We start from the raw sequence: 21,240 nt of genomic DNA on the forward strand, positions 1-21,240 counted from the left end.
GGTATACAAACACATGGGAAGGGAATGTAAAATATGGGTTTAAATAGTAATGAAATACAAATATTCAGAGGGAATTCATTGGGAGCATATGCAAAAAAAAAAAAAAAAAAAAAAAAAAAGCAGTGACCATTCACTGATCATACAGCAATAATTGGTGACAATGTGTCTTGTCCACATTGCTAAATGAATTAAAACCTGTTGTGTTGAATTCATTCTGAGGTCACATCCAGGCTTGCAACGCGACCACATACCTGCCAAGACCTGCAGCAAGGGAACGAGCCCCATAGCAATCTTATTGCTGCTGGTCCTCAAGCTCAGCCAAGACAATCTAATTTTATAGTGCATGATAAATATTATTGTTGGCATCCATCTGTTTTGGGAGACAATGGAAGAGTGTGTCTTTGTGGGTAAAGTAAAACCGTTGGAGAATTACAGTGCCTGTAATGGCTGTAGAGACCAACAGGGGAGAGATATGTTGCAGTTGGGGCGGATGAAAGTGTCCGGTTGTTCTGCTACTGAGGCAGCATGGCATTTCTTGTCTCTGTGTTCCTCCCAGGGGTCATTCCTCTGGTCACTGCTATGGATATGCAACCCAACTGTCACCAGGTACTGCGGTCATCTGCAAGGGATTCCCACACAGCAGGGTTGCTGCTGCCAGCTTTCATGTCTCATTTGCAGACAGCTTTGTAATGCAGAGTTGCTCTGCCAACAGGCCTGGTGCCTGAAGCTAGCTCCCTGTCCTTGGAGATCCTGCTATCTTTCATTCTGTGGACATGACCAAAGCTCCGCAGATGTTGCTGAGAGTGTGAACGTGTTAGGAATGTGGGCTTGGAAGAGCACATCTTTGAGACTCTGTCCTGCCATGTGATGCCTAAAATCTTCCTGATGCAATGCATGTGTGTGGAGGTAACGCTCTGGCATGCAACAGTGTGCCAAGAAGCCTTGTGCCCATGCTCCCTGAACTTCTGCCTTTTGGCTAGAAAACAGGGTTTCCCCCCGGACCGTTTTTCCTCTCACAGATTTGGTTACTAGACATAATGCTTGGCTGGAACATGACCGGGGACGCAGATGTAATCAAGTATTGGGGAACATTTTAGGGAAACACCTGCTGATACGTGTATTTGATAATGCTGGAAATGTGCTTAGATGGAAATACGTCATGTTCAGAGTGGTTTCACTACTGTTTCCAATTGTTGACTTCTGCTAATAAAAGGAGCCTCTGCGGAACTAGCCGGCAGCCTGCTTGGAGCATGCTTGCCAGCTTGCTCCTGCACAGCTCACCTGCGTCCAACCTCCTGTCGTCCTCGTTATTCCTACAATGTGGAAGGTGTTGAGGCATTGCTCCTGGCAGTTGTAAGGTGCCTATGACTCACTTCCATAAAGCAGTGTGTTCAACCTGCAGGCCTGGGAGACCTTCATCTTGGCATTGGTTGTTAGCAGCACATTCTCTCCTACCCTTTTGGAGAGGTGAGCCATTGCCATAACTGCCTTGCCAATACGCTTTCCCAGTGCAGCATTGATGGAGAAGTTGCTGGTTATGGTGGAATCCAGGTAGACAAAACCACCTACCACTTCAAGTGTGTTGTCACCAATGCTGATGCATGGAGTGCTGCTGACTTCTCAGCTCAGGGTGTTGGTCTTCATCAGGCTGGTGATAAGGCCAAACTCCCTGTAGGCTTGGGCAAAACAGCTGATGATTCTTTGTAGAGATTCCTTGGAGTGTGCTGTCAAGGTTGTGCCATCTGTAGACTTGGATAAGGACACACTGCACATTTTTCTTGGTGTGGAGATATGCCAGGTTGACCGGACCTCAGTGATAAATATGTGCAGTAATTTTAAAACATGGCCAACTGCTTGTAAGGTCAGGGTGTACATGGAACACAGCATGAGATTAACATCTGTGTCAAGTGCAAGAGCACAGCAGAAATGAGTGTAGGGAGGAGCACAAGATGGCAGTTGTATAAGCTCAAATATTCTTAGACAGAGTCTTCTACCTTTGCTTCCATTTGAAGTGTTTTTTCTAGTTTGATTAAAGTCTTTCTAAAAGTCAGTTGAGGATAAAGTGTGTGTATGCATGCATATTCTCCTCTGGTGGCATGTCTGAGGCCATTTACAAGCATTAGCGAATTAAGTTCTACCTTACTTCCTAGCTAGTGAATTAGTCATCTGTTATACAGATGGTAAAGACACCTTTGGATAAACAAATCTTTATAGTAAGTCAAGAAGCACTGGGGATAGATCTCATACCTTCTAAAAGTTCATTCAGCATCATTTCATTGGTAGCAAATACTTTTCCATGATAGCTTTCACATTGTCACATTTGTCAGCACCTCTGGTTTTCTTACCTTCACACCTTGAGCCATCGCAGGTAGATCTTTGGCACCACCGAACTTCAGAGCAAACATAACAGTTTTCAACTGAGACAGTTCCTACATTTAAAGGCTGAGTCAAATGTTAAGTAATATCGTGATGCAAATGCTATATATCTCTACATCTCTATCTATCTATCTATCTATCTATCATCTATCTATCATCTATCTATCATCTGTCTATCATCTATCTATTTCCTGCCCTTCCTCCTGAAGGAGCTCAGGGCAGCAAACACATTCACAATAATAATGACAAGCATTCTAAAACAGTTAACACCTTCCAAAACAGGTTCAAGTTAAAAACATTCTAAAAATAGTTACATCTCAAAGCCTACTTTGTACATATATGCAACTTCCACAGTAATAGTAAAAGTTCATTGCATACTAAAAAGCACCACAGATATCAAAAGCAATAATTCTCATGTATGTGATTATGTGTAAATACAAAAAGACAGCAGTGGGCTAATCAGTTATGTAACTTTATAAGATGCAAGCTGAAGTTGCTGACAGTAATAAGGCTGGCGCATGATGTACTGTGTAGCTTTGAAATAATGAGTCATCATCACCCACATGTCTCCAGAGACATTATTTGGAGCAGAGCAATGACACTGGTTTCAATTATAAGCTTACTAGAAGGCAGTGGTAAAATGTAATTATGGGGCGCTGAAGTCATTAGACTGAAGACTGTGGATGGAAACTCCCAGGAAAGCAGAGAATTAGGTTTTTCCAATTAGAAACTTTAGTGTTTTAGGAATTTCCACTCCCCCTTCTTTCAGTAGTCCAGAGCATTTTGTTGGGATACATCTGTCTCGAGAGAGACGATGGAGTACTCCTCTGGGATTGAAGTCAAACCGCTGCATTTGCAGCCCCAAATTGACCTCCCCAAGGCACAAGCTTGGGTAGTGTATATGGGAGGTCCTGAGCTGCCCAGACAACAAGAACCCTCTCTCAGCCTCGCTGATGTGGCCGAGTTCTATGGATGGACTTTATTAGCGGCATACATATGATCGCCTCCTTCACATTTTTTCAGGACATGCTGACACTATTTTTCTGTTCTGGTTTGTATTTAGATAACATTTTTGTGTTATGAAACATGTCTCTGCTTCTATAAATTTAATGTCAGTATTTTTAATGTTCATGTTTTAGGCTTTTTTATTTTAAGCCACCTGATGGTGATGATGATGATGATGATGATGGTGATGATAAAAATAACAATGCACTTCTTTGTAATTCACAATCCTGCATTTGATTCAACAGAACTTAATTTGGTAAAATACTTCATTATTTCTGGCATGCATCATATTTGTTTTCAACTATCTTGATTTACTTGCTTTTATGTTATCAAGGTAATGCCATTTCTAAAGACTGGTCATTCATTCTTCTTTTTCTCCATCCTTTTGGCAACCAAATTTAGCTTCAGCCGGTGCTATTCCTTCAGCTCTTCTCTTCTCCGCCTGCTCCCTTTGAGCATGGTTCCTTGTAACACCTGAGATGTTGGTGAAGTGTTCCTAGAACCGTTAAATAAGTTGCTGCAGTCTAAATCTCTATAGTCAGTCACGTGGTTTGCAAGAATAATATTCATTGTCTCTTCCTTTCCAGATTGAAGATGTCATTACAAGAATGCAAGATGACAAAACAGGTGGTGTGCCCATCCGAACAGTCAAGAGCTTTCTGTCAAAAATCCCCAGTGTTGTCACAGGTATGTATGCTGTTCAAATTGTAGCACATTGCCATTCAGTTTGTTTCAAATCATAATAGTAGGAAGAAATAGGAAGTCAGAGCCCTGGACCATCTTAACTCAGTACTACCTACGATAAGGGTAGCTGATTTGTAGCCCTACCCATGTGGTTCGACTACAATTCCCATCATCCCTGACCATTGGCCACGCCAGGAGCTGGAGTGCATCAACATCCGGAAGGACAGAGCTTAACTACACTGACTGGCAGTGGCTCTCTAGGGTTGCAGACAGGAGTCTTCTTCAACCTGGAGATGCCAAGGATTGGTGTGTAAATTGAAGCTCCCTCATGGCAACCCAGGTGCTGGATTTTGCTATCCAGCCATGCAGGCAACCTAAGAGACATGTGCGTTCTTCTCAGTACTACTATGATAATGAAGATTTTCAGTTCTCTTTCAAGCTCATCTGCAATCCCCAAATACTAAGTGCATAATGTAGGCCAGGGTCAACCAAAGTGGACATTAGTCCCAGGCAGCATGGCCAATGCGAAGGATTATTGGAGGATTATATGTTCAACAACATCTGGAGGGCACTTGTTGACTATCATTGATGTAGCTATGTATACAGAGTATGAGGGCATGAAATTCATGTTGACAAACTTTGTATCTGAATGTCCTTTGGTTAAAAAAAGCAAGTGATTCATGTCTTTTGAGAATGTATCCCATCAGCTCAAGTGAGAAAGACACAAGTCAAGATGACTTAATGTATATTTAGCTAAGAAAAGGGATTTCTTATCTTCTTGTTTAATATTCATGGGCTTTATTTAAGCATTGGAGCTAGCCATCACTGTTCCTTAGGAGGACAAGGAAGGGAAAAGAAGACAATCATTTCTAAGCTGATTATACTTATCCTTATGCAGGATCAGGCTTCCTGAAAACGGGTCTTTTGCATTCCTAGGAATAGCTGCAGTAAGGATTTTCTTGGCATTAAAAATGCTATCACAACCTGTTTGTTCTCTAGGGTCAAGATAATTCCCGACAGCACAGTTGATATGCTGCACTGCATTTTGTACTGGCAAAACTGTGATTTCCCCCCATATATTGTCGGGTGGGAATTTTAGACTTTGGGCTTAAGGGTCTTAAAAGGGCTTTTCTCCAACTTTAGACGTGTAATGTGTACTACTAGTCCACTTACTTCGAAATTTGATAAGCCAACCCTTGTGCATTTGGGGGGCCCTCCTCCTCATTCTACTGAGACATTTACCTCAAAGTCCTATCTGAGTGAGTCACTGTTGAGCCCATAGGTTGACACTGTGGTTGCTGTGTGGAAAGCAGTGTCACTGGCACCTATTGTCTACATTATGAGGTGACCAACAAACATAAATACAGTGGTGCCTCGCAAGACGAAATTAATTCGTGCTGCAAGTTTTTTCGTTCTACGAGTTTTTTCGTCTTGCGAAGCACCACTGTGTATTGACGGTTTCCCGTAGGAATGCATTGACGGTTTTAAAAAAAAAAGGCGCAAGATGTTTCATCTTGCGAAGCAAGCCCATAGGGAAATCCGTCTTGCGAAGCAACTCAGAAAACAAAAAACTCTTTCGTCTTGCGAGTTTTTCATCTTCCGAGGCATTCGTCTTGCGAGGTACCACTGTAATAACTACTATGTGAGTTAGGCTGCTCTCAAAGACTTAAAAGCAGGACTTCTAAAAAAAATTGGTAGCCCTACTTGACATTCCTCGTTTGTAAATCCCATCATCTCTGACCATGGGCAATGGTGGCTGGGTCTGATGAGAACTGCAGTCCAACACCACCTGGAAGGTCACAGATGGACCACCTTTAGTTGGCAGTAGAGAAGAGCGGTCCATGTAGCTAAGGGAAGGATTTGTGAAGGAGAGATCCATAGAATCCTGCCACTTACCATCTTGCTGTCTTTGCCCTGACCTTCACTTAAGCAAACAGTATGCTTTCTTTCTAGAATCTAACCCCAGCCTATTACACCTCCTTCAAATAAAATGTATGTAGAGGAGCTGCTGTGCCCATGAGTCAACATGACTGCGATGGTGGTGACTTAATGAGTTCCTATATATAGTGGCAGAAAGGAAATGAGAAAGCAGACCGTGGTATCTCATCCAAGATCAATTGTAATAGCTCAAGATGCTCATGTAACCCCTTAGAGTGTGTAATCTTAAAATTCATGGGACTTCCTTTCTCAACAGCACACTCCGGTGTAGAAGTAAACACGATGAATATTTATGTATACTTTCCCTAAATGCTTTCTGTACTTCACATAAATTGTCTCACTAGCAGGCCAAAATGATTGTTTCGGAATATGGCTAAGGGGCTGAGACTGAATGATTGCAGCTTGCTTAAGGCCAATCAGTGGCCTGTTGGCTTTGGGGCTGATATCCAGCTCATTAAATAATGGTGTCTGTACTTGGAACCGGTGGTCTAATTGCTGCCTACAAAGCAGGATTTGAAATCAGATTAGACCAAGATTTCCAAGTGAAAGCGGAAGCTGGCTGCATGAAGGGAGGGCCAGTCTCATAGCCATAGTTCAGGGTGTACCAGCCTGAGATTGTTACATCTCAACCAAGCCAGTGAGTTCATGGCTGGATGGAGATTTGAACCAAGTCTATCCCCCCTTTTTTATTATTAAGTAACAAATACTACATAAAAATGAACATAAAAGCAAAGACCAGAGAGGTAGAAGCCAGAGGTTTACTAGCATCATCTAGCAGTAATCCTAAGTCCTGTATTAATATTGGTTTTGCTTCTGCATCCCAAGTTCACCTGTCATCCCTTCTGGACAATTCATAACTGCAGTGTACAGATAGGCAGATATTATTCAAGATTGATGGCCAAGGCTACCCATAATTTAGCTCTTCCTCCACAGTTGGAAAAAACGGGTTTGAAAAGGTGTTGATAGTCCTTCTTTATATCTGCGAAGGTTATGAAGTCAGTTTATTTAACCAGGGACTATTAACCACTGCACTTAGTGTGCAGATTTTGCTCATCTGCCTCAGGGCATTAAATACTGTGAAGGTTATTTAGAAAGGATGTTTGTGACGCAGTTACAAATGGAGATTTGTTAAGACAGGCCTGCCCACAGGAGGACGAGGGGGAGGAGGACCATGGTCATCGGAATGTGAATGTATGGTTATCGGAATGTGAATTTGACCTGGCAGGGCCCCCTGAGATACAGATTGGCAGGCCTGTGGAAATCAACGGACAGACTGTGGGAATGTTCTTTACGGAGGTGTGGAAATGGCGTCTGTCCTTTACGTGATATGGCTCTTGGAGAGTGTAAAATCCACACAGGATATGTTTGTTTTCAACCCGCTTGTGAAGATTATCAGAGATCACAAAGAAAGGAATATATGATAACAACAAGAAGATGAGGAAAATAACAGAGAGACTATCTGGACAGAACTGTGTAATTAAAGCAGCAGCAAGAGTGATGTTTGGATCCCTTTCGGAACTCGAAGTATGGGTACCCCCAACAAAATTTTAAAAATTTGGCTGTATAATTTGGAACCAATGTGATTTGGAACTAATGTGATTTGATTGGCCTGTTAATAAAAATTATTTAAAAAAAGAAAAAGAAAGGATGTTTCCAGCACTTGGGGGGGGGGGGGACAAAAAAAAAATAGAGTACTCAAATATTGATGAAAAGGCTGTGGGTGCCAGTAAAAAATGGCTGCTATGGACCACAAAGAAAGAGGTGCTGGTACTTTGTACCAGTGAGTACTATCACACACAAAAAGCACTGGATGCTTCTATATGTCAGATCAACATTTTAATTTTAATTTTTAATGCTGCATACTCCCTTTTCACCTGCTTCTCAGTTGGAAGATTGCGTTGGTCATTGTCATATTCATTTATACTGATCCTTCAGACTTCCCCATCCCCCTTTCCCCCTATTAGAGATTTCTTTTATCTTCCCCTGTACTTTCAGGTCTCTGAGGTCTGCACACCAAAAGCTGAGGATGACTATGACACCTAGAAGAGATCAGACATAGCATACAGTGAATTAAAAATTCAGCATTTCCATTGTTCCGTGGCAGTAGTGGGCTGTGATACAATTTAAGAAGTCACTACCTCAGCTTTTAAAACATTAAGAGGGAAGGGTAGTGTTTCATTTCTGAGTTTATGATTCCCTCTCAGTCAGAGGGAGGAAAGGAGAACCAAAAACAGACGACGTGGATTGGGGGGAATGGGGAAATAGAAACTACCATTTTGATCCTTCAGGCAAACAAAGATAACCAGTTAGTTCTTGACTCTGCCAGATTATCCCCAATATTTAGAGAAGGAATAAAATGTAGAATAAAGACCTGTGTGTCAGCTTTAGTCAGGTAGCACTTAATAATATTTTACTCTCAAATCAAATAGACCAATTCCCATTGGCAATAATGCTCAAGTTCTCCAGATATATTGCTGTCAGCATAGGAAACATACGTATTAAAAGGAAACTCATAACTTTTAAAGGAGGATCTCTCTGGATTGTTTCACATGGTAGGTAGGAAAACCAAGCCCTTTGCCTATTTGCATATGTTAATTATTACCCTTTATTTAAAAAAGGTCAGCTAAGTCAGCATAACAGAACATGTGAGTGGCTTGATCAAGATGTCCACAGAAATGGAGGGCAGGCTTAGTGCGCTGATGTGACGATGTGGAGGGTGGACAAGAAGTATGGTCCACTCCTGCTTCAAACCAACATTGCCATATGTAAGAGTAATAATAATTTTATCATGTATACCCCACCCATCTGGCTGGGTTGCCTCAACCACTTTGGGTGGGGCTTCAATGCATGGATGTGGTTCAAACTGTGTGAAGGCTAAGGGACAGAGGCAGGAAAACATACAGCACGATGTCATCAAGGCGTAGAATATGTTTTGGTAGTTTTTTCAGGGGAGAGGAGAACGTAATCAGGATATGCCTTTGTGTTATACCAGCAGGCAACTAGTCATTGCTTAGTATTCAGGCTGAGTTTAACTTCAGCCAGGTGGTGGAAAACCAAATGCTTTCACTTAAAATGTCTTTTAATGCCAGACACTGTAAAGTCAGAGAAGCTGGAAATAAACTGGCTCTATCTGAAGCAACAGAAAGCCCACTGCCATTGCTGTTTGCTACTCAAGAACAAATGATTATAGTGCTTTGGGGCAGGAACCACATATAGTTGTGCTGTGTGTACTGTGATTATGCAACAATCTGATTTGGAACACAGAAACTCCCTTCTTACTGTTAATGCCTTAAGATGGGTGTATTTCCTGATCCTAATTCTCCCCTGGTGACCCTGCTGAACTGTGGTGCATCTCTCATAAAATGTTCATCTAATTGGCTCCCATGTGACAAAGCTGGTGTCAAACCACTGTAATTCCAGCTGTGTGTCCTGCGGGTACTAGTTCCTCAAGGATAAGGGTTTATAGCAAGGGCTGTTGAAAAATGAATCCTCTAATGGTCTTAGAAACCGTGTCTTTCAAGTTGGGTATTAAACAAACAAACTATGTCACAGATGCAGAAACATCTTGAGCAAATTGAATATGTCTAAGCAAAAAAAAGGAAAAAAAACCCAATTTAAGCATTTCCTAAAACATTTCAGTGTCTTTCAAAACAACTCCAAATATTTGCATTTCAGCTGGAAGGAAGTTTTGTGCTTTTTATAGAAGCTCTGCTGCAGCTGTGTTGAGATGGACTTTCTAGGTGGCATGGTTTGATAGTGGGTCTTTTAATATTTGTGTGTGTGCGCGCACATGCACACACACACACACACACACACACTGTGTTTCTCTAGTATGTTATACAATGAGAGGTGGTAGAAGCATCTATGATGAGGCTAAGCAATGGCTTCAAACCAGTCTTCAACCCACTATGACTGGAACGGCCTCCTTGATCTGAATACGACTTCAAGAATAAATAACTGAAAAATTACAGTTTCACCAACACATTCTCCCTCCCGTGTCAGAGGTAGTATGCCTCTGAATACTAGTAGAAGAGCATTGCAGGTGGGGAGGGACCTGTTGTGATGCTCAGGTGATGCTTTGGGGCTTTCCTGGGCATTTGTTTGGTCAGTGTGAGAGTGTTAGACTAGAAGAGCCTCCGGCCTGATCCAGCATGCTGTTCTTATGTACTTACGTTCTTATTCAGCGTAAAGTCTAGGCAGTATAAAATCTAGATTGAAAAGGCTTCTGGAGAGCATATAAAGCTGGCTTCCTCAAACTCGGCCCTCCAGATATTTTGAGACTACAGTTCCCATCATCCCTGGCCACTGGTCCTGCTAGCTGGGGATCATGGGAGTTGTAGGCCAAAAAGATCTGGAGGGCCGAGGTTGAGGAAGCCTGATATAAAGGGATGTGTGCTTATTCTTTAGCCCACTTACGCTGAGCAGCTTTCCTGAGCAGGATCAAGCACGTTCAGGGATTGCATAGCTTCCTTGCTCTCAAGACTTTCCCAAGGAATTTCTCTGACTTGAATTCTGTGGATTAGCTACGGTTCCCCAGAGCCTTTAAAATCAGCCTTTGTGGGGGTGGGGGTAGTTTGCAGAGTGCTGTCTGAGTTGTGATTAATGTCCAGGACAAAAAACAAACAAACCAAAAAACCCACCCAGAGAAATACATTTGATCATGCTGCTGTCAAAGGAGGTTCATCTGGACTTCTCTATGATGGCATTTCAGAAACGGGTGAAAACAGCAATATGAAACACAGTATAACATTACAGTTAAAAACCTATCTGTCACATAACCCGTGACCTATTCAGAAGGCCTGTTCAAAGTCCTGGAGAGTGAGAACCGCCACTGGCTGATGGTGAAAAATAGGCAAAGTAGGCAGCAGCCAACATTCAGTGGCTGGGATGGGTTGGGGAGTGGCATTGCTAAGAAGGCTCTCTAGCAGGTCGCAGGCCTCCTGACATCAATTGATGTTGGTAGAAGTAGCCAACTGCAGCACCCAGGCAGGGCAATATAGGGAGAGCAACTTTATTTTTCCTATTTATTTCAATGGATGTTAATTGAATTTAAATCTTAAAATTTAAGATTGGTGGTTGTTTTAATTGGCTCCAATTTATTTTTTTAAAATTACGTCTTAAAATACTGCATCATTTATTCAAACAATTAGACTAAATTCTATATATGATACTTGCTTGTCTGTGCTTTCTGTTTCTTTGTGTGCATATTTGTCGATAGAGGCACAAGCTGCATCCAGACTGAGCCACTCTCTTGTGTTAGGAGCACAAGTTAGCTGAAGTTCCAATCACAGCAAACAGACAGCGCTTACCAGCTATGCGTTGCACACTACAATGTATCCCTCCTGACATCAGTAAAGGCTTCTGTTTCAGGGTCCAAAAGTTATTTCTCCCTCAGTCCCGGAATCAAATGGAGGAGACTGTAATCAAAAGACAGAAGTTCGGGACTCTTGACCTTGAACAGGGACTCGAGTTTTTAAGGAGGAAGCTCTTACAGGTAAATTAGTCCATTGAGCCATCTTCCTGTTTTCTTTCCCCCCTCAATTAAGGGAAAGGTTATACCTGCTCTTTAGCCATGACACTTGGCAGACCTGCAGTGTCCAATTAGGGTGAGCAAGGAGAAGGAATTCCTGACTCCTCCTCTCTTCCACATCCAGTGACTTCTTCCTATTTTGCCCAGCTACCTGGCAGCAGTTTCAGTATAGAGGAGTTTTATTGGGTCATATATCCTTAGCATCTCCTCAGAAATCCTACATGGAAATTCATGTCCAAGTTATTCATCGAAATTCATTTTCATTTCTACCTATTTTATCTGTTACAATATCTGGCTGGCTGTCGTTTCTTTTTATGTATGCTTGGTTAGGGCTGCCGTTTCAGGAGAGTGGAAGCTCCTTTCCTTTAATTGCACACACACACACATATTTTTCAGGCCTCAGTCTCATTACTGCTTGGGAAGACCTACTGCAGGCATGGGGAGCTTCTGACCCACAAGCCCCCCCCCCCACTGCCCTCCGCAGATACACTCATACAACATCCTTTGCAGGGCAGGTAAAGAAGAAGAAGAAGAAGAAGAGTTTGGATTTGATATCCCGCCTTTCACTCCCTTTAAGGAGTCTCAAAGCGGCTAACATTCTCCTTTCCCTTCCTCCCCCACAACAAACACTCTGTGAGGTGAGTGGGGCTGAGAGACTTCAAAGAAGTGTGACTAGCCCAAGGTCACCCAGCAGCTGCATGTGGAGGAGCGGAGACGCGAACCCGGTTCACCAGATTACGTGACTACCGCTCTTAACCACTACACCACGACTGCAAAGAAGCATGTGGGCATCTTAAAGTCTGTGACTAATTCCTCCTCTGTAAGTGGGGCTTGCATTTGGTGCCCTTTAAGTCCCACTGTGATTCGTGTTAGTTGGGTACATCTGGCCACAAGCAGAGTTAGCAGTGCCAGATGCAAGGGCAACTTCTGAACACCTGAGTGGAGCAACTCAATGAAAAAGAACACTTCTCCATTGCAGCCCGGCTGAACTTCAAACTGGTTTGTAAATGGAAAACGCTTCAATCAAACCACACAGGCAGAGGAGCATTTTTCTTTTGTAGACTGGCTTTTATTCAAGGGAGACACTTCATCTGACATCATAATGATGTCATCTGACATAGTGATGTCGCCTGACACCATGGTGATGTCATCTGACAGGTGGGTGGCCTGGCCCATGTATCAAGATGGGCCCCACAGAGTGGGATTAGTATTTGGCCCACCCGTTAGATTCACATACCCCTGTCCTACTGGCTTGCCATACTAACCTTTAAATAGGCCTGTGCACTGCTGTAACTGGGACAGCAAAAAAATCAAAATGAAATTTAAAAGCTAGAAGATTATTCTTTTAAAAAAACAAAACCCCTCTCTAATATTTTTGTTACCGATCATTTCTTTCTATCTACTGAATACTAATGAAGCAATTAGGCCCCGTCAGAAGTGTGACTGTTTTCACTGGAGCAATGAATGAATTTTAACTGAGCGTATACGTACATAGCATTTATACATGGCTTTCAGAAACCCCTTATTGAAAAGTCTATTACCATCAAATTATTGGGTTTTGAACAAAATTATATTTCTCTCCAAATTACTACAGCTACTGATCAAATAGAGCAGATTAAAGCTGTTTCTTAAGTGGCACTTAAATCCATTTGTGTAGTTCAAGTGGGACCCAAACAATCTCACACACGCACAGAATAAACCAGTTTTGCTAATGCATGGGTCTTCTTTCCTTTCCCCACATAATGTAAGTATGGCAGTCTCTGTGCCCCCTAAATGAAACAGGCAATGGTACTAATCATGTGGGTGAGATCTCTCCACCCATCACTGAAGACACTGCTTTTGGCTTTGGCTTTGGCTGGCACCCCACAGCATGGGGGGCTTGAAGCTCACAGTGAATTTAGCAAAACAACTGAACTGACCTAGAGACTCACCTCTGTCATTCTACCCCAATATCTAGGATGGCCACTTAAAAGGTAAAGGGACCCCTGACCATTAAGTCCAGTCGTGGACGACTCGGGTTGGCGCTCATCTCGCTTTATTGGCTGAGGGAGCCGGCGTACAGCTTCTGGATCATGTGGCCAGCATGACTAAGCTGCTTCTGGCAAACCAGAGCAGCCCATGGAAACCATCCGTTTACCTTCCTGCCGGAGCGGTGCCTATTTATCTACTTGCACTCCGTGCTTTCAAACTGCTAGATTGGCAGGAGCAGGGACTGAGCAACGGGAGCTCACCCCGTCACGGGGATTCAAACCGCTGACCTTCTGACCGGCAAGCCCTAGGTTCTGTGGTTTAACCCACAGAGTAAGTGGACGGGCACTTACACGCCACCAAAAAAAGAAGAGTCAATGCATCTCTACAAAGGAGGACATTAATTTGCCAAAAGTTTTCATAGGTTCATGTACATGTAGAGTTGTGTATAATTTGAGCAGAAATACATATCATCATATGTGAAAAAGACTGTGAACAAAAGGCTAATGTGTCTGCTAGATCTGTTGTCCATGACAACAGATCTAGTCTCCCTTAAGCTCTTTATCTTTAAAACAAGCTTGGGCTGGAAAGCCCTTCAAGCCAATGTTCGAAACTCCCATTGTTCTAGGCGCATTTTGTGATAGGGAATTTAGCGTGAGCAGTTTCTGAGCCCTGGGCACAGTATTGAGCCTAAAATTTCAAATTAAAACTGCAGAGTGGAAGCAAAGGAGGACCTTTTTTCTGCCTCCCCACTTCCAGCTGCTCTCTGAAGACTCAAGAAGGGACCCTCATAAGAATATTGGGGGGAGGCAGGGGAAGAACTAGACCAAGTGAAAAATGAACATAATATTTTAGCTGCAGTTCATTCATATTCAGCCTTGTATTCTTGTTATTAAAAAACACGCCTAGACATTCCGTTGTTGCAACCCATAACCTAGGTTTAAGGTGCCATTTAGCTCCCAGCTTTCATGTCTCAGTTTTTAACACTGCTTCAAGCAGAGAGCCCATTCAAACAATGGACTGTCCTTTTACCATCCTTCTGACAGTAAGCTGCCCTTCGTAAAGTAGGACACACAGAAACCCCCTACCAAGATCCTACAGCAGGGGTAAGGAACAACATCCGGTCCGCAGGCTGGATCCTGAGCTCCAGCACTCCCTACAGGGCATTTTGAACTCAAATTAAGATCCTTGCCAAAAGCAGAGATTGACTGCACTAGGGAGTTCATGGTCAGGAACGCCATAGCTCAGCTGATCCCTACAGGGCTTGTGGACACTGGCAGCTGATTGGCACTGACAGCAAGCCCCATTTGCCAAGGAACAAGCAGGAGTGCGCTTTAATAGCTCCTTTGCACCTGCATCTTTACTTGCCCCATACCTGACGTCACAAATGGTGTGATTGAGGGCAAACAGGCCTTGTGGGCCAAAACCTAATTTGGTTGATAGGTGGCTCCCCATTGCTCTCCTACTGCATTCATGGTCAAGTAGTTCAACATAAAAACCGGTACTGTTCCATTTGTCATGATCAGTGCTTTTAAAAAAAATGTTTAGGGGTTCTCTCATTTTGACTCAAGACAATCACCATTTTATAGTTCAAATCAGGATAAATAAATACAGTAAATGGACAAAAGTACAAAGATTCAATAAAAGTTTAGGGGTATGCGTACCCCCAGAAAAAAGCACTGGTCACGATGGTTCTGTCCTCTTCTGTGTTTATTTGTAGTTATCTCTTTCCAGTCTTTACGTGCCTCGTTACTGGGCGCTGATACATTGTTGAGCATGCACTGATTTCTAATTTACAGAACCTCTGGGTTTTAAATTTGCTGCAGATCTGCAACACAACTAGAACTAACAAATGCTGCCTTGGTGGTGAAGATCCAAGTAAGAACTGTGTACCAATTCCTTTGTGTGTGAATATATGCAGCATGGCATCAGATAATGTGAAGCACTGGCAGGAAACAATATTAACATCTCCATTGTGCCCTAGCTGTTCAAATAATTTATGTATGCTGGACTCGGATGTCTCTCTGTACAGAGAAGGTTGTCCATAAATAAGCCATATAGAGAAAGAACAGAACACACTTTGATTAAGAATTGTGGCTGTGATGTAGAGTAAGGAGACAAACCTTTGAGTCTTACCAGTGATCTATATGAGCTAAGTCCTTAAAGAGAAAGGGAGATTCCTCTTGAGATTTTCTGCTATTTGATCTTCCTTCCATTGTGAAGCAGTTACAATTACTATAGCCTGTTTCTGGAGGTGGGGGGAAGAAAAGGGGGGCAGTTCATCTCGTGCGTGGAACGGTGCGGAAGGCATTGTGATCCCTTAATGATGTCCCAAGGGAACGACATTCCCAGCGGAGGCCCTTGCAATCTCAAGGTACACTGTACAGCCACTGTAGGTGGAAATCTGCTTTGGCAAAGCTTTGTCATTTCCCTAACACTTTTCCTCCCAGTATATTCTTTTGATACTTCAATTTAGCATGCATGGCTTTGTGACCATTTGAAATGAGGATTTGCCACCTCTGCGTTGCAAAGCGCAGATAGCTTTCAAATTAGCTTTGTGAGCGTGTGTTTACCGAAAGTGCACACACGTATGGTGATTTGCAGTGTAAAGGGTTTTATCAGCACAAGCTTGTGATGGATGTGTGATTGATGTGTTGCTAAACTGTAAGTGAGATATGTACGTCAACACATAGGCATATTTGCAAAACCTTCCTGCTGTGCTATCATGTCTTTGGATAAGAAACATGGAGAGTAAAAATGAACGGGGTGGGGGTGCTCAGGAATGCATGGCAGTGGTTGAGAGCAGCCCTTGTCAACCTGGTGCCCTCTAGGCTGGAAAACATTGGTGGGCTGATAGATAAAGGCTGCTGTAGAGGCATAGAATCTCAAGGAGGAAAATATCCAGTGGCATCTAACAATGGCCTAGAGTAGTGTTCCTATACAGAATATGTAAACATAACCTGATCCTTAGATGTGCAGATGAGGCTGTCAAATGAGAAATGACCAATTTTCTTACTGTGGTTTCTCTGTCTGTCTGTCTGTCTGTCTATCTATCTATCTATCTATCTATCATCTATTTACCAAATCCATATCCAATCACTTTGAGAGGGGCAGCTTTCCTGCTAGGCATCTCAGATAAAGACTAAGGAAATTTAGAACAGCAATCTATATAACCACATTTTTTAAATAAAAAAACACACCTTGGCAATAAAATTAATAGATGGCAATACCCCCAAATTCATTAACTTAAAACAGCATTCAGCCCAGTTAAACCATCAAATCACAGACATAATGTAAGATAAAATAGAACCAAAATTATAGCAGCCGGGCTGATTCTTAATTCATGGGAAGACAGCAGTGAACAGGTAAGTTTTCCGCCTTTTCTTAAAGGCCTGAAGTGACGGAGCCTGTGGAATCACAAGTCCACAATCTCCACCCTCCCAAAAGCCCCCTCACTTCTGCCTGTCCACCTATTTGCTCTCACGGGGGGGGGGGGTGGTGTCACAAGTAGTCACAAGTAGGCTGATACAGGTGAGGGCAGCCCTTCAGGAAACCGAGTAATTTATATGGATCTCAAGAATTTTGTCTGCACAGGCAAACACATAAACTGTCTTATTCTGCCAGTCACAAGCGCATCTTTTCTATACCACATCTGCCTGCAGCATCTTGTGATCAGTGTATTTATGGTCCCACAAAAAGATTGGAGCCTTTTTTTAGTTTAGTTTATTAAATTTATAAGTTGCTTCCCACAACAGACAGTTTTGAAGTGATTTGCAAAAACAGAATGCAGTGATACAGAAAAAAAGAAACACAAGCATAACCAGAGTAAAAACATCCAGTCATTGCTGCTCCCCAAATTCCTGGGGAAACAAAATGTCTTTTCGTGGTGCCAAAAAAGTGACAAAGTTCCCATCAGGTAGGCCTCTCTGAGGACAGCATTCCATGGACAGGGAGCTGCTACAGAAATGGCCCTGTTCTCTTTTTTTGCTAACATCCGGACCCCCCTCAGAGGTAGCACATAAATAAGAGTCTCAGGTGGTGATCTCAGGGTCGTCTTCTTCTTCTTTGGCAATCCCTCGTAGCCTAGTTAGATTGTCTTCCATGAACACGGTCTTAACACTGAGTCCTTCCACAGTGGGGACGTAGGTTTCTGGGCAGGAGTTGATCAAGGTGAGGGTTTGCAAAACATGCCTTCCTCTTAGCAAGTTTCTCCATTTCGTCTTAAGTTTGAGCATCTTCAGAGTCCATGACACCTTTGGTAAGGACTGCTCTCCAACTGGAGCATTCACAGGCCAGTGTTTCCCAATTGTCAGTGTTTATACTACATTTTTTGTAGATTTTCCTTGAGAGAGTCTTCAAACCTCATTTGTTGACCATCAGCATTGCGCTGAAAGGCAGCCCTTTAGGTCATAGGGATCCTGAGCTGCATAAGACTTCAAAGGTTGAAACCAGCCCTTCAGGTTTTGAGAGGCCCACACTCCTGGCTGTTTCATCTGCTGAACCAGATCAGTGCCAATATTATCACAAGTTATTTCTGTACCGTTGCACTCAAAAACACTATACAGTGGTACCTCTGTACGCTTCAGGTTACAGACTCCACTAACCCAGAAATATTACCTCAGGTTAAGAACTTTGCTTCGGGATGAGAACAGAAATTGTGCTCCAGCGGTGCAGTGGCAGCGGGAGGCCCCATTAGCTAAAGTGGTGCTTCAGGTTAAGAACAGTTTCAGGTTAAGAACAGACCTCAGGAATGAATTAATTACTTAACCTGAGGTACCACTGTATACAATGCTAATTATTATTACAGAATAGGAACAGGGAATAAACAAGGAAAGAGCAAGCTGCATGAACTCCCCTTCCTCAAATGTCTTCTTTCACTAGATCTGATAATTTCATTGTTCCTAATAATATTCTAGGAATACTTCCATTGAAAAGAGACGTACAACTGTTTAAAACTAGCAAACAAACAAAAGACCTGCCTTGCTCATTTTATGTTCTCATGCCTATGTTGGCCTATGAATGAGCCTGAACTTTTGGCCTCTGCAACAAAACATCCGGTGGTTGTTTCTTCCCACTGCAGAGAGACTTCTTCTAGCAGTAGCAGACTGCTGTAAATGCACATTAGATCAGTTTTCATATAAATTATGTTTACGCTGAAAGGGCAAGCAGCATGTTGAAGTGTTAATGACTGCTAATTCAAAATCAATGTGTCCACAGATGCCGGCAATCCACCTTAGCTAACACACACACAGTATGTAGTACATTTTTAAATAAATAAATAAAATAATGGAAAGTTTTAGAATCAGTGGGACTTTGGCTTTCTATTTTGTGTACAAGTCCACCATCTGGTGGCCAAATTGCATAACTGTTTCTGGAATGGTGCTTTGCTGCTCTGCATTTTTCTGCAGAGTCAAGTCCTTATTGCGTGTGTGTTTAGCAGAAGGGAAGTTTGAGAAATTCAGCCTTTGTGAATTGCTATACAGATTCATCAAGTCTGCACCTCCTGGACTAAGGTGCAGGTTGGGAATGTAGTTGTTAGAATGCAGGTTGGAATGTTGGTTATTCTTAGTATTCTGGGCACCACAGGTCAAGAAGGACACTGACAAACTGGAACGTGTCCAGAGGAGGGCAACCAAAATGGTCAAAGGCCTGGAAACGATGCCTTATGAGGAACGGCTAAGGGAGCTGGGCATGTTTAGCCCGGAGAAGAGGAGGTTAAGGGGTGATATGATAGCCATGTTCAAATATATAAAAGGATGTCACATAGAGGAGGGAGAAAGGTTGTTTTCTACTGCTCCAGAGAAGCGGACACGGAGCAATGGATCCAAACTACAAGAAAGAAGATTCCACCTAAACATTAGGAAGAACTTCCTGACAGTAAGAGCTGTTCGACAGTGGAATTTGCTGCCAAGGAGTGTGGTGGAGTCTCCTTCTTTGGAGGTCTTTAAGCAGAGGCTTGACAACCATATGTCAGGAGTGCTCTGATGGTGTTTCCTGCTTGGCAGGGGGTTGGACTCGATGGCCCTTGTGGTCTCTTCCATCTCTATGATTCTATGATTCTATTCCACACTTTGAATTTTGCAATGCTATTCTCAACTAAAACTGTAGGAAAATGTGTTTCGAAATCTGTAATTTAATAAATAATACTTTTGAGGAAATAGATTCAAAAATATCTGTTTGATACCAATTATCATGCAGATTTTGATTTTGATTTTTTATTTTTTTTTGAAAATGCCAATTAATGTGGAAACAGAATGGAACAGATTTATGAATGAAGGCATGCAAAAGTGAAATGAACTGGAAGCAGACTAGTGTATAGTATGAAATATATAAAAAAAATATAAAAAATTGTCCACAAAAGCCTATACCAACAACAAACTTAGTTGGTCTCTAAGGTGCTACTGGACAATTTTTTTATTTTTATATATATTTCTACTGCGTCAGACCAACACGGCTACCTACCTGAATCTAGTGTGTAGTATGGTTAGCTAACTGGAAGTCTCAGAGGCAATATGCAGCCCCCACAAGTTTCCCAGAATAACCTGTGAACATACTCCCTAAAATGCATCAAAATCACACATTCTCCCCAATATGCATCAGAATCACATACTCTGACACTAATACATAAAGGACTCTTTAACAGAGGATTTGTGGTGAGCCACTTTCTTCTATCAGGGCCCCATTCCTTTGTGGGTCGTTTGTTGGGGGCCACACAATGGCCAATTTATAGATTTACGCAGAATTTGGGCCCCTTGAAGCTAGAATTCAGCAATGGTAATTCACTGTTTGTAGTCATGTTTCAGAGTCACTGTCTCAGATAACAATGCATACTAATAACTTGGGGGCCCCTCAGCTTTCTGCTTTCACCCAAATGCTCACTGCAGCTGGTGTGCAGGCATGAAAAAAACCTCCTGCCTAACTTCAAAGGTGTCTTACTAGAGAGGAAGCAAAGCAGGGAGTAAAGGAATGAGAAAAGCTGAAGAGGAGGAAGCTGTGAGAGTGTGTGTGTGCAATGAACGGATAAACAAAGGTTTGTGCAGCTTATGTTCTATATGAGAACATAGACTTCAATGTGATAAGCAGAGATTGCTCAGTACATTTCTTGCCCGAGGCAGAATTGATTCATATTTCTGCAGGAGAGGTGGAGTTGGACAGCATCCCGTGTGAGATTTTGCCTTTCTAGCGTCCGATACTGGAATTAGGGTTGCATTTGCACATCCTGTGAGGAACTTCCCGCAATATATCTGTCCGCTGTTTTTCATTGGTCTGGCACAGTATGGCAGGATAATGTAGATGGGGATTTGTGGCCTAGCAGACTGCACCTCTTTCAGTGGTACTTGCATTCTTTCATCTAATTTTCGTTGCGCTCCATGTTTGCACGTTCCTGTAAGAAAATGGCGAGATCCTGTGCATTTTTGTAAGAACATAAGAAGAGCCCTGCTGGATCAGCGACCAGCGTCCTGTTCCCACAGCGACCAGCGAGCAGGACCTGCATGCAACAGCCCTCGCTCCACTTCTGATTCCCAGCGGCTGTCATTCAAAGGCAATCTGCCTCCATATTGTGATTCCTTGAACCTGTGGGGCTAAGTGGTTACTTGCCGCATACGTTGTTGTCTTGGCATATTCCAGGGTTTTCTTTTGGATGCATAAACTTACTCTCACAACTTTTCCATGTTTGTTGGAACACACCTTGGTCACCGCCTAGAGCAGGCATAGGCAAACACAGCCCTCCAGATGTT

At 42.7% G+C, this 21,240-nt stretch overlaps 1 protein-coding gene across 7 annotated transcripts in view; it reads left to right on the top strand.

Moving 5' to 3' along the window:
- RGS6 (regulator of G protein signaling 6) overlaps positions 1-21,240 on the top strand; it is a 223,789-nt gene that overhangs the window by 115,794 nt on the left and 86,755 nt on the right. For all 7 annotated transcript variants that reach the window (XR_014501878.1, XR_014501879.1, XR_014501880.1 and 4 more), the window contains exon 3: positions 3,969-4,068. Coding sequence is in view for 4 of the 7 variants with exons in the window: in XM_083398815.1 (XP_083254941.1) it covers positions 3,969-4,068 (100 nt within the window). In the remaining 3 variants the exon portion in view is untranslated. The remainder of the gene's footprint in view (positions 1-3,968; positions 4,069-21,240) is intronic.

The sequence above is a fragment of the Podarcis tiliguerta genome, assembly GCF_965153285.1.
Source record: "Podarcis tiliguerta genome assembly, chromosome: 1".
Taxonomy (NCBI): domain Eukaryota; kingdom Metazoa; phylum Chordata; class Lepidosauria; order Squamata; family Lacertidae; genus Podarcis; species Podarcis tiliguerta.